Source organism: Myzus persicae, unplaced genomic scaffold (assembly GCF_001856785.1).
Source record: "Myzus persicae strain clone G006 unplaced genomic scaffold, MPER_G0061.0, whole genome shotgun sequence".
NCBI lineage: Eukaryota > Metazoa > Arthropoda > Insecta > Hemiptera > Aphididae > Myzus > Myzus persicae.
The window spans coordinates 102,227-115,367 of NW_019104011.1; the positions used below are offsets into that span (position 1 = coordinate 102,227).

The window sequence follows — 13,141 nt, forward strand, 5'->3', positions numbered from 1 at the left end:
TTTGTTATAAATGTTGAATTATATAGTAATATGGGATATAGACAATAGACATACAGTGACACTGCGGTTCATTCAAAATTAAATATTTTATACAAACCCTACTAATTTTTTTCTTATAAGACCTTTTAAATTAAAAGTGGGCAAGTTAATGAAAAGTATTAATATAAGTATTTAAAGTAAATTTACTATTTGAGTATAATGTTGACTGCTCATTAGGTACATGAAAGAGAAGTTACTCATTAGTGACACATTGACACTTTCAATGGGGATATTTTATTCTTAAGATTCAAAATATAAATACAATATTACAATGGATCCAGTATGTATTAAAAAATCTAATCTGTCAAAATGCCAAATCGATATTTTCAAATTAGATTTGGTGATGCATTCTCAACTATAGCCTATAGGTACCTAATGTCCAACATATCAACTATTTTCCCACTAAGGAGAAACTACCCCCTGTTCTTTATGTGACTATCTTGCGGCTGAATGCTGATCAACCTTCTACTCTGACACCTTGGTTGCTCACTGCATACATGACATATTATTATACGGTAACTACCCAAATATCTATTCCTTTTTCATCAACAATCAAGTACCTATATACAATTAACATGAAATCGTGGTCTTACTCGGGCCCCGCCCTCTGTTAAAATCCGAAAGACTTCTCAAACATAGACAATTTAAATTAACGTGTCTACTTTTACATAACAACATTACGCAAATATTGCAATAACAATAAATATTAAATACATACAAAATGCACACCAACATTAAACTTTGTACTTACAAATCCCTAAATGAACATGTAGGCATACATAGACATATATCCTACAGGCTACAATTAGGGGGTAAGTACCTACGAGCTGCCAATAGGTAATACAAAAAAATCCAAACATTTCAAAATAACTCATCACTAAGAAAATTAATAAATCCCCCATTTAACCACACGTCCACACAATAGGCAGTGCATATTAGGTATACGACCTACCTACATTCAGATCTCGTGATGAAATCCGTCCAAGAAGAAGAGACAAGTGAAGGGCAAGTGATACCGCCAAAACTTACCTAAAGCTTTGGAAAAAAATTTAAAATTTATATTGGTTCCGTCAGCTACTATTTATAATATGTAGTTAAACACATCGATTCCACCGGACACCCCTCGCCACCCTTGTATAAATATTTAATTAAATAATTTTTAAATGTATAATCTATTTAGAATAATTAAAATAAATTGATATAATAGACAATTTTATAATTATAAACTATAAATATTAGTAAAATAAATGTATTGACTCGTATCTGTAAAATTGTATTACAACCGTTTTCCCAGCAGTTTAACCACCCACCCGAACTTGCATGTAAAAAATCTAGCAACCCCAGCGATTCCCGGTAATTGCCCAATGACCCAATGTTGACGTCTTAATTGCAAATGGTATCGTGCCCTGCTAGACATAATATATAGGCATATAATAATATGAACTAAATCCCGAACAAAAATTCAATCCATATACTAAGTAGGTATCAAAAGAGAGGTACCTATATAGAGCTTTAAATTCTAAATACTGTCTACTTCCGTCAAACGATACAATATGTACATAATTACTCTTAGGTAGGTAATCACATTTTATTATTGCTCTTACTAGAAGAAATCTACCAAACAGATTGTAAATATCTAGTAAATCCTCCCATCCTCCCCAGTTATCAGATTAGATATTGACAGGACGTGATGCTAAAGATACCTGCTATAATTATAATAGTACCGTTTTTTTTTCATGGTATCGAGAACCGAAGGGAGAACTGCTGTTCTTTACTTGTGTTTTACTTTCCCTCCGGCCCCCATCGTTTATTGTAAATAAATAAAATACATTACAATGATATATATACGAATATAACAGCCCTCAAAATAAAAAAGTCCTCAAAATATAACAGCCCTCAGTTATCTATAGTACCTATCTATAGCCGTACAGGCGTTGAACTATATATTGTTAAATAATAAAATGTAGGAACCTGTAATTAGTAAAAACAATATCAATTCATTGTCTCTCATTGTCTCTCATTGAGGAACACTCTCCTTCTCCTAATATATTATTGAACTAAGACAATATAATATAATACCAATAATACACTTGTGTTAAAATAATATTAAAGATTATACCATTATTTACCTTACATTGAAAATTTTATTTTGCCCCCCCCCCCACCATAAAATGTTGGCACCCATGTATGAATGCTTCCAACAACTCCACGAGTTTACTGTTCCTAATCATACCGAACTACTGGAAAACGTCCAAAAATCTAAAAATACCGCCTGGCATAAATTGTGAATCCTGCGGTTTACTGCCGGTTGATCTAATGTATACTCACGTACCTACCTATTATCTAGTCGTGGTATCATGATGAACGAACTAGCACCGCAGGGCGGCGAGCCCTTTTCGATTCGACACGATCGATTTCGTAACATTTTAAAATCATCTGATTGGGATGAATTCACCAAGTCGATAGACGACGAACAGAAAATACAGTTCGTGTACGAACGACTGTACGTACACGGACAGGCTTCCGGTGACTGTAAAAATACTGAAGACGAACCGGCAAGCTACAAACGCGGAGAAAAGGCTTTGGAAATGAAAAAATCCGGGAATGATTATTTTCAGAAGTCGGACTATCGAAATGCGTTGAACTGGTATTCTTTAGCTGTGCTCCACTGTCCTCAAACCAAAGGTAATTAATTACATAAATATAGGACTTTTTTTGGCCTCCCTAATGTTTAACACTGTGATTCGTTTTGGCAGATTGGAGGATACAACTATCGATTGTCTACGCCAATCGATCGGCATGTCTATATCATTTAAAAAATTACGACCTGGCCATTTCGGACATACAACGGGCGCTCGACAACGGGTATCCCAAGGAACTACGATACAAAGTTTACGATAGGTACTTTACACGTGTTATATATTAATAAATAATATTCCTTATAGACCTGTCAACTGTCGGTAATATTTTTACCAATGTATTACCTAGGTACATAGATACGTATTTAGAATTTTGAAGCCAAAGTTATTTTGTATGCCCTCTCACGATTCTAAAGCTGCTACGTACTTTTTTAAGTATATTTCTCATTTTACACGTGGTAGGTACCTATTGCCTGTTGGCAAAGGCAGTGGGAGACATAAGTGCCAAAACAAGAAAAACAAAAAATAAATCATTTCTTAAAAAATTTCTGCAGAGTGCAGATATACCTTATAAATTTATTATCTGATTATGATAGAGCGTCAGAGTTTTTGTGTTATAACTTATAAATAACATTACATTTTTGGTATGGCAATACCTCTTTAGTAAGCATTCGCATTTTTTGTAAGCTATCCCGAAAATATATTCTACAAAAATAATTATAGAGGCATTTCATTTAACCAGCAAAAATACAGATATTTAAGAGAAATAATCAGTTGATAAAAAAAAAAATATATATATATAGTGGTTACATTTTATACATTTTAGAGATATACCTAAATTTATTCTAATTTCTAGTACGTATAGCTGTATCATCAAGGCATTTGCTCAATTCTTATTATTAATGTAGTATTGATGACTTAATTACAGAGTGAAAACATATTTATTTATGAATTCTTCTCCTTATTCAAACTAGGAATAATAAAATATCTGGGAAATGTGGGATTAAAAAATCAAATGGTTTAAATGGAAAATAATTTCTAATACCTACAAAAATGTTCATTTATTTTTTATTTATATTAGCTAGGTGCCTAGGTAGGTAACCTACCTATACTTATTATTTCATCGTTATTCCATAATTATTTCGATTTTCCATTCGATTAACACGTGAACTGGGGTGAACTGGGGTTCATTGCTTACTGAAACTGTGTAACTTTTTTAATTTTTAAGATAGAGATACTAAGGTGAGTTAATCCACCTTGATAAAGACTTGAATTGGAGCTCCTTTAAAGCTTATGATAAGTGCTTAAACACTTGTAGTATACATTAGTTCTACAGAACCGCACTATTCGTATTTTTTAACGTACCTATATTAGTGTTTACTACGATTCTGTGATTATTTTTTGATTTAATGTTTGCTACATTGGTATATTTAATTGAGCATACTTGTCTGCATGGAAAACAAAATGATCCACTATGTATAATTTAAAGATATTTTTAACAAGCTTTAAAATGAGCCCCAGTTAAAGTCTCTATCTTAAATAATTACAAAGTTATAACAGTTTTAACAAACAATGAGCTGCAATCATGTGGTAATCGAATGGAAAATTGAAATTATCGATGAAAAAAATTACTCTAGGGAAACACACACACACGCATAAGTACACATTGCTACATCGCCACATCGGTATATTAGACAAGTATTTTATTTTTGAATGTGCAATATTCACCCCTCCGTTGTACAAATCTAAATCCCACACCTATTTGACGCTTAGATAAGGTACCTAGGTATATCATATAAATAGGCAAAGGTGGGAGTTAAGTTAATAAATGAACACGGCGATATCTGTAAGTTATACTTATAAGTTCATATAGTTAACAAATAATACATTTAACTAGAGCCAAGTTTAAAATTAATATGGAAAAAATATTCACTTAACTCAGTAAATTATTTAGTCTACTGTTAATTGTTATTGTCGTATATGTGGATTACATAGAGAATATTTTGTATTTTTGTGAGGTTTTAATGATTAAAAATAAAAAATATTACGTATCCAATAAGACCACACATCATACTATAATATTAAACATAGAAAAGCGCGGTGCTTGCTAGCCATGAGACAGTTGAAATCGGCATTGGAGTCGTTTAGGACAACAATGCAATCTCTGGACGATTCGCATTTGTCGTCGAACGAACGGAGCAAACGACAGCTGGACGTACAGATCATGCTGACGATGATGGATAAGGAGAAGCACACGAAGAACGGTAAAGCGAAAATATACCTATACAAATAAATATTACAGTTATAAATGTACACAGCGTTATATTACGTTATTTTCGTTGTCCGTACGAATCAATGTACATAGAGCTCATGGAGAACGGTACATCGAAACCGGAGGAACCGGAAGTGCACGGTGGACGGAGTGATGTATATCCGGCGTTCAGCAACGCAGTGTCCGTCGAATACAACGAGACTGAAGGAAGACACGCGGTAGCCGGAAGTGACGTGCCTGTCGGAAAAGTGCTGCTTGCCGAGCGTGCTTACGCCTCAGTCCTACTTCGCGAGTACAGTCATTCGCATTGTACCAACTGTTTCGTCAGGTACCTATAATACGTAACCGATTTTTGTCTTTCGGCAGCACCTAATGTTATAAGTTTATAACTTATAAATATAAAATATTTTATACATTATCAATATTTATCGTCCATTTTAAATACCAACTAGTATTTATCTATATATTATACTATATATTTATTTAGTGTAGACACTATTAGACGCACAGATATAGATTCATCTATATATATATTTTTGACATGATCTATTTTTTTTTAATTAAAAAATGAATTACCACCATAGGCGTGTCCACGGGTCTTGCCTGTCATGCACAGGCATGACCTACAAAATTTGATCTAAATTAAAAAAATTAATTTAAAATCTTTAAATTCGAGGGTCATATCCCAATACTATAACAGAATTTTTTATTGGCGGGGGAGGGGGGTGTAGTTTTTCTCTCTCCTGGATATTCCACGGTTGTGCATGAACTGCGAATGAGGTCTGGACACGCTTATGATTACCACAATAATGTAGAAACTTGAATTTTTCACCAAATATTTGCATTATCATTTCCTTCACATAACAAAATTTTGAAAATACTAATTAAGTAGTATAATTTTAATTTGATATAATATTATTATTATGTAAGTATCTTATGTATCTCAAAAAAAATTTTTTTTTCAAAACGGGTTGAAGATCACCGCACTATTTATCTTTTATAATAGTATTTACCTACTTTATTATTATTTATGTATGCTACAGGCTGGTGGCGCCTCTGCCTTGTCCGGATTGCGAAAGAGTGGCCTTTTGTAGCGAGTTTTGCAAAAGGAGCGCCTTAGAGTCGTACCACGCTGTAGAATGTTCGATATTGCCTGCGCTCTACTCGGCTGGTGTTTCTATAACGTGCTTGATTGCACTTCGAATTATCACTCAACGGCCGTTGAAGTATTTCATTGACCTACGACCAAAGTTGTTGAATCACGTAATTGCAGTTTGTTGATTATAAATGTTATAATTTATAAGAGTTTGTAGGTGGACTACGTTTCTAAGCGGGCTGTAGTGGGGGATATGGGCCAGATGGGGTACTTGGGTTTTCACTTTTCTCCTTTTTTTTTTGTTGGAACCGACGACGCCGCGGGAGCAGCTTTTACATTCTTCGGCGAAGGGTTTTCTCCACCTTTAGAAGGGGTTGCAAACCTTTTTGGGGTCAAGTGCCAAAATTAAAAAAAAACATTTTTAAAATATAATTGTGTGGTTCTCTCTCCCCAAAATGTTGTTGTTACTGACAATAAGAAAAAATAAGCAATAATTCACATTTTATCACGCGTTTATTGGTCAATTTTTATTTTATGAAATACAGACAAAATATTTTAAATAGTTTTGATGCGCCATTGAAATTTGGTCAACGTGCCATTTCTGGCACTAGCGCTATAGGTTCGCCACCTCTGACCTATAGACAGTATAGACACTATCCCCAATTTGCTACCTTTCAGCCTTTGTCATACAATCCAATCTTTCATCAAATGTATTATATTATAGAATATAGATAGTTATAAAATCTGTTATATTGTAGTACAAAAAAAAAATTATTATTGGTCAAAAGAGGAGGTTTATCTCAATAATCGCTCATACATACATATTGAAGTGTTCCCTTGATATCTGTGAAAATGTTCCGGCCTCCCCCCAACATGTTGCTGGCCCGTGCGGCCGTGCCTATAGTATCTGTGTCTTAATACGCCCGGGGGGGGGGGGGGGTGTAAGCCACTCTGCAGTCATGTTTAATGCAATAATGCTTACCTATGACGTACCTATAGCCTACCTATAATTTATGCATAATTCACGATTTTCCAGACGCAGAGGCCGCGTGGTAAACACGAACCTGACAACTACGTCAGCTTATACGATTTGGTCACCCATCGGGAGACGAGAACTGTACAGGACATATTACACAGAACGCACGTGGCTGCTTTTTACTTGTCCTGCCTGAAAAGGACAAACTATTTCGGTGCAGACGGCACCACAGACTGCCGACCAACCGATGACGAGTTATTCATCGGAAGTCTGTTGCTACATCACCTGCTGCTGCTCCAATTTAACGCTTTCGAAGTATCCGAACTCCGACAAATTGGTAACGATCAAGAGACCGCGTTCATCGGTGGCTCTGTTTACCCGACCCTTGCTTTGCTGAACCACTCTTGCGACCCATGCGTTGTCAGGTATGTATGCATTTGGTACTGTACGCTTACTTGGTGTAACTGGTGACTGATGTCCACTTTGTTGGTTATAGCTATACGCTAGAGGCTAGAAGACCAATTGGTGATTAGTTAATTTTTCGAAATGTGTAGGTACCACCGAGGAACAACGGTTGTGGTACACAATATCCGTGAATTACACGCCGGCGAAGCGATTACAGAAAATTACGGTCCAATGTTTATGTTCCACCCAAAAGAAGAGCGTCAACAGACACTTATAAATAGGTAGGTATTCACCAATACCATCTCAATAATAATTCATCCCTATCGATCTATGATCATGGAGTAAATTAAATTGGTATTATATTCATAGATTAAATATTTTTAATATAATTTGGAAAATTAATAATCAGTTAAAAAATGATTGATTTTTGAAATTTAGTTAGGTTTAAATGCTTGACATATTCAGATAATAAATAAATTCTCCAAAATGTCATCATCAATGTTTCTACCGTTTTTAAATTTTGTGTAGAATAAAAAACATTTTAACAAGTTAGTTAAATAGCTACTAAAATCTTGTTTTATGGTCATGAGTGACCATAATATGTTTATTATGTTTGACCATAGTTGTATTTTTATATAATTTAAAATTTATGTAACTGAAATAACAAATTATTCAGTAGCTGTAGACAAACATCTTGGTCTATCTGACACTGCCAATTAATTATCTTATGGATTATCCTCAACAAAATATTATAATCAATTAATTGAAATATATTGGATTTGTTGTAATAGATATTGGTTTGAATGTAATTGTATTGCCTGCTGTCAAGATTGGCCAACTTGGGAACTGATGAAGACAAATACATCACTCAGGATCAGGTGTATACATTGCAAAAATGCTATCACAGTGACAACAGAATCAATGGAGTTCGCAGTACATTGTATGGTTTGCTCAAAAACTACTAAACTGTTACCAGTTTTAAAAGTTTTACAGGTATCTGCTGTTCTATTACTTTTTAACAAACGATATTAATAAGAAGAAAAAATGTTTTTTTAAGGATACAGAGGATAAATATATGCAAGCTAAACAGTTGATGGATAAGCACAATTATGAAAAGGCTTTATCAGAGTTCATAGCACTTTTATCACTATTACAGAAGCACCTGGTGCCACCTTTCAGAGACTACCATCTATGCCAGCAAGGAATAAGACAGTGTATGTTAACATTTGGAAATAAATTATAGTAATTTATTTTTGAGTAAGACACATAATTTACACAAAGCTTAACTGTAAAATATTCATATTAAAAAAATATAATTATGTGCAAAAAAAAAGTTATACATATATTATATATAAAATAAACTATAGTTTACAATAATTCATAAAACACTAGTCTTGTACCATTCTCCTAAGTGTAGCTTACATATTTACCTTAGGTTAATATTTGTCAAAATAAACATTTAAAAAGTTTAAAAATAAGTCATCAAAGCTAAATGTTTGTTTTATAAAATTGTTACTCAGTTAAAGATTAAAAAAAAAGAATAATAAGCTGTGTTAAGGGGATTTAAGTTTTAACAGCATGACTTAGCTGGTTCAGCCTCAATATAGTTATTAAAATCAATGCTAGCTGAATGATGTGAATAGCCACTTTTAATGCCATCCCAGCCTTCTTCCATTTGGTATTCACCACTTTTTATCCTCTGATAAATCTAAAATAAATAATATTTAATTAACAATAGATAATACAACTATTTTTTTTTTAATTCATTGAAAGGCCATGGCAATAAAATAGTAATAACACATGTAGTATAAATCATAGTAAATTTGTGAATAAATAAATAAATTACTTCTTGGGTAATAGCAGAAAATGCCAATTCAACATTAGAACCAGTTTTTGCAGATGTTTCAACAGTGAATATATTATGTTCTGCACCAAATTGTTTGGCTTCTTCTTCAGTCACTTCCCTCTTACCAGCACCATTATTTACCTATGCAAAACAAACAAATATAAGATTGGCAGTAATTTTAAAATTTCCTAAACTTAAATAATTCAAATTTAGTTAAATAATTTTCAATTTTAAAAACATACTGGGTAAATAATATTTGTAGGTTGATTTCATTATTTATTTTTTTATCTCCATAACCAAATATTTTGTCATAGTAAAATTCTCAAAATACTGTTACACTTTCAATTAAATAATATTAGGTACATAATTAAGAAATCTTCCACTCTTCCACTCCAGTGTAGTATAAATATAAAGTAGATAACCTTGTAACCCTTGTAATCAGAATTAATTTTTACTCAATTTAAAATAATCTACTATCAGGGTTTAATGGAACATACATTATAAATTATAATTCATAAAGGCAATTAGCCTTAATAAAACACTTTTGTATATAAAAGACAATATTTAATTTATTTTATCATGAAATTATTAGAAGAAAATTTAGAGTGAAACCAATATGGTCTTGTAATTTGGCATTACATTTTTAGAATGTATATTTGTATAAAAATATTTTAAACTTACCAAATCTAACTTGCACCCAACTAAGACAAATACGGGTCGATGAGGTTCAATGTGTCGTTTGGCATCATTCATCCAAATAGGTATGTGATCAAAACTGGCTCGTTTTGTTATGTCATATATTAACAGAGCACCTACTGAATTGCGGTAGTAGGATTTTGTAATTGATCTATTATAATTTATAATATACAAAATTTAACCATGAAGTCTAAAGAACAATAGTAAAAATAAAAACAATTCTTACTCACCTAAATCGCTCTTGGCCAGCTGTATCCCATAGCTGTAATTTTATTCGTGGACCGCTGGGTATTTGTATGGTTCTAGCAAAGAAATCGACGCCAACTGTTGGATCAGACACCTGGTAAATAATAATAAAAAAATAAACTTATGGAATGAACAACATAGTATTTTCAACAAAGCTTTTACCTACCTCCACAAATTTACCATCGTTGAAAAATTTTAACAATGAACTCTTGCCCACTGTACTGTCACCGATCAGTATCAAGCGGAACTGATAATCAAACATCAGGTCAGCCATATTGTCGAATGTTGACGAAACTAAGAACGTGCGTTCGTCTTAGTCAGTTCAGAAAATACAATCGTTCTAATTCAACTCAATCGGATGACTAATATTGAAAATTATGAGTCGATTGAAGTACAAAATTCTCGACAAAAATACAGAACAACTTACGTAACCATCACTGAACTCGCTGGTGTATACAAATTATTATACTGTCGACGGTCGATTGTTTCTTTGTACGTACACATGTGAATTAAAAATAACTAATAACTGCGACGTAGGAAGGTAAGAAAAGTTGTCAATGATTTTTCCCCTTTATCTAGTGAAGTTATGCATTATGCAAAATATATCGCGAGAGTCGAGAGATAATACTGTTTGGTTCGTCCTTGTGGCCAGTAGTTGTTCTTTAATGATATTATTATTATTTATTTTATCATCTCTTTCCCCTCTCACCAACATGTAATCGCACAAATTAGACCTGTGAATGTTTCCCCATCATCAGTCGTCAGCTGCTGCTGCTGTTTCTTCTTATTTGACGATTGTCACGTAAAACCGGGTAACTGGTATACTTATTCCGGCGTAATAATTTTCTAATAAGTTGGCGGGCAACACTTCGATTACACTGTACAAATACTTATTATCGGGGCTCGGGAGTCGGGGCTTACAGCAATACAGCATTCTAAAAAAATAAGTGCTTAAAAACATAGGTATAAACACTCAAACAAGCATTTAAAAACTTAAATTGAAGCAAAAATAATTATAAAAAAAATAATAAAATTCTAACTAAAAAATCAAACTTCACTTTCGAAACTTTAAGGATTTTCTGAAAAATAAAATGGAAACGATATTTTCAAATAGTTGAAAAAAGTTGATTAATTAATTAAATCTTACCGTCATTTTTGCATTAAATGATCAAATTTTTTCTGAGGTTTTCATATACAAATGACCTTCTGTTCGATATATGTTTTGTTTTATACGCTGAAAATGACCGTTCCGCATTTATTGATGTAATAAGTGCATCCCTATCAAAAACAACTTTGCAGGAGAAAACCATACAAAAGTAGAAAAACTGGTCAAAAAATCAAAAACAAATCAGGAAAACTGGAAATATGCATTTTTTTTAAAAAATCGCTGGAAAAAACAATAAAAGCACTTTCAAATATCACAATTAAATGTGCTGTAACATGACTTACGCTTCCATTGCACTCTGCTACGTTATAAGTCAATCTAAAAAGATAAGCAAATGCTTGAAGTCCCGAGCCCTGCTTATTATAGTATAGTCCAGAACCTCGACTAGACACTAACTTCTCATTTATTACATTAATTAGGACTCTAGGTCAATGTTTCGGTGCCATCGAGAGACACCGCCGAAAGTTAATCGTTTTACAATAATTTACGTAAGTACCTACTCAAAGTTAGTTGAGCTCACCCACTCTGGTCTGTGACGTATTGACTGAAAATCTTCACCGATATTTTGCTTCAATTTACCAGTTAGACTTTTTAAACATAAATACACGAGCTAAAGACTAAAGGCGAAATATGAATGAGTGGGACAACTACGCACAAGTTGTCCTAACATTTTGAAAATTGGCGACAAACGAATAACGATAGATAGTTATTTGAGAATCCGCATATCAAAAGAAATGACCTTTATGACTCACTTTTCGTTCTTGAAGTTCGACCTATGTTGTCCTACAACAATGGATGGCTGCAAACCGCGAAGAATTCAAATACTTATTAGTTATTAGATTATATTATATTTTTAATAATATATTATAAGGCTATAATTTTTGTTGTTATTTATATATGTGCATTAATGCATTACCTATTGAATATTTTTATACATATTATAATATATTCCTTAATTTAATGGCACGCAGGAAAAAAATTAAAAATTGGTAAATTGTTGGTATATAAGGTACAATCTACCATCCTTGTTCTATAATTTTGAAATCGGTATCAAATGATAGCACGTTATTTTTGAGAATTTGGTATAGAATGTCGAAATAATAATATATCAAGCATTTAATAAATATACATCTATGTCCACTATATTGTATATTTAGTGAAGTTGGCCAACCCAGGTTGTCTTGAAATTGGTATCAAACGATCCCCGATTTAGTTATTTGACATTTGTAAATTCAATTTTAAAATTTGAGTCAACCTTTTTTTCATCAAACTCATTTCCAGAATCCGTTATAAGATTAAAATTTTTTTTTCATCATTATACGTCGTATTGGCGCACTATTTTTGGATATTTCTGACTATGTGTTTTTGGTGTATTTACTTTGCAAATACACAGAGTGTACGTAAAATAATGTCATAGGATGTCAGATATCTTAATGAGAAAAATACTTTAAAAATTTCGTACTTTTGTAGCATAATCTGAATTTAGGGGTCATCTCAGTGGGAACTTTCCTACTCAAGCCCACTCAGTGCTCTCCCGATATGAAAAATATATTGTTTTGTGCTATTATTTTACATTTAAATGTAAAATATTTTTAGTAGTAATAACGGCAAATCCGTGATCTTCTTAAAGACTAATGGTACTAATGGTACTCTCAAAAATAATTATACTTGAACTGAGTCGTTAAAGTAACTACATTTGAAACATTAAAAATATTGTTAACGACCCAGCGAATTAGATCATAAGAATTTACAGAAAGCGAA

The 13,141-nt window shown here is 32.7% G+C and overlaps 2 protein-coding genes across 2 annotated transcripts; one reads left to right on the forward strand and one right to left on the reverse strand.

Moving 5' to 3' along the window:
- Positions 1-2,338: 2,338 nt before the first annotated feature.
- On the forward strand, positions 2,339-8,909 carry LOC111037541 (SET and MYND domain-containing protein 4). Its single transcript, XM_022320181.1, has 9 exons — positions 2,339-2,724; positions 2,796-2,940; positions 4,770-4,942; positions 5,044-5,278; positions 5,994-6,213; positions 7,083-7,447; positions 7,577-7,708; positions 8,219-8,420; positions 8,485-8,909. Exons 1-9 carry the CDS (start codon positions 2,397-2,399, stop codon positions 8,668-8,670), a joined length of 1,986 nt encoding a protein of 661 aa, XP_022175873.1. The 5' UTR covers positions 2,339-2,396; the 3' UTR covers positions 8,671-8,909.
- On the reverse strand, positions 8,821-10,958 carry LOC111037542 (ras-related protein Rab-39B). Its single transcript, XM_022320182.1, has 6 exons — positions 10,643-10,958; positions 10,382-10,577; positions 10,200-10,309; positions 9,955-10,120; positions 9,274-9,414; positions 8,821-9,135 (listed from the first exon to the last, which is right to left on the reverse strand). The coding sequence occupies exons 2-6, from the start codon at positions 10,487-10,489 to the stop codon at positions 8,998-9,000; spliced, it is 663 nt and encodes a 220-aa protein (XP_022175874.1). The 5' UTR covers positions 10,490-10,577; positions 10,643-10,958; the 3' UTR covers positions 8,821-8,997.
- Positions 10,959-13,141: the final 2,183 nt, after the last annotated feature.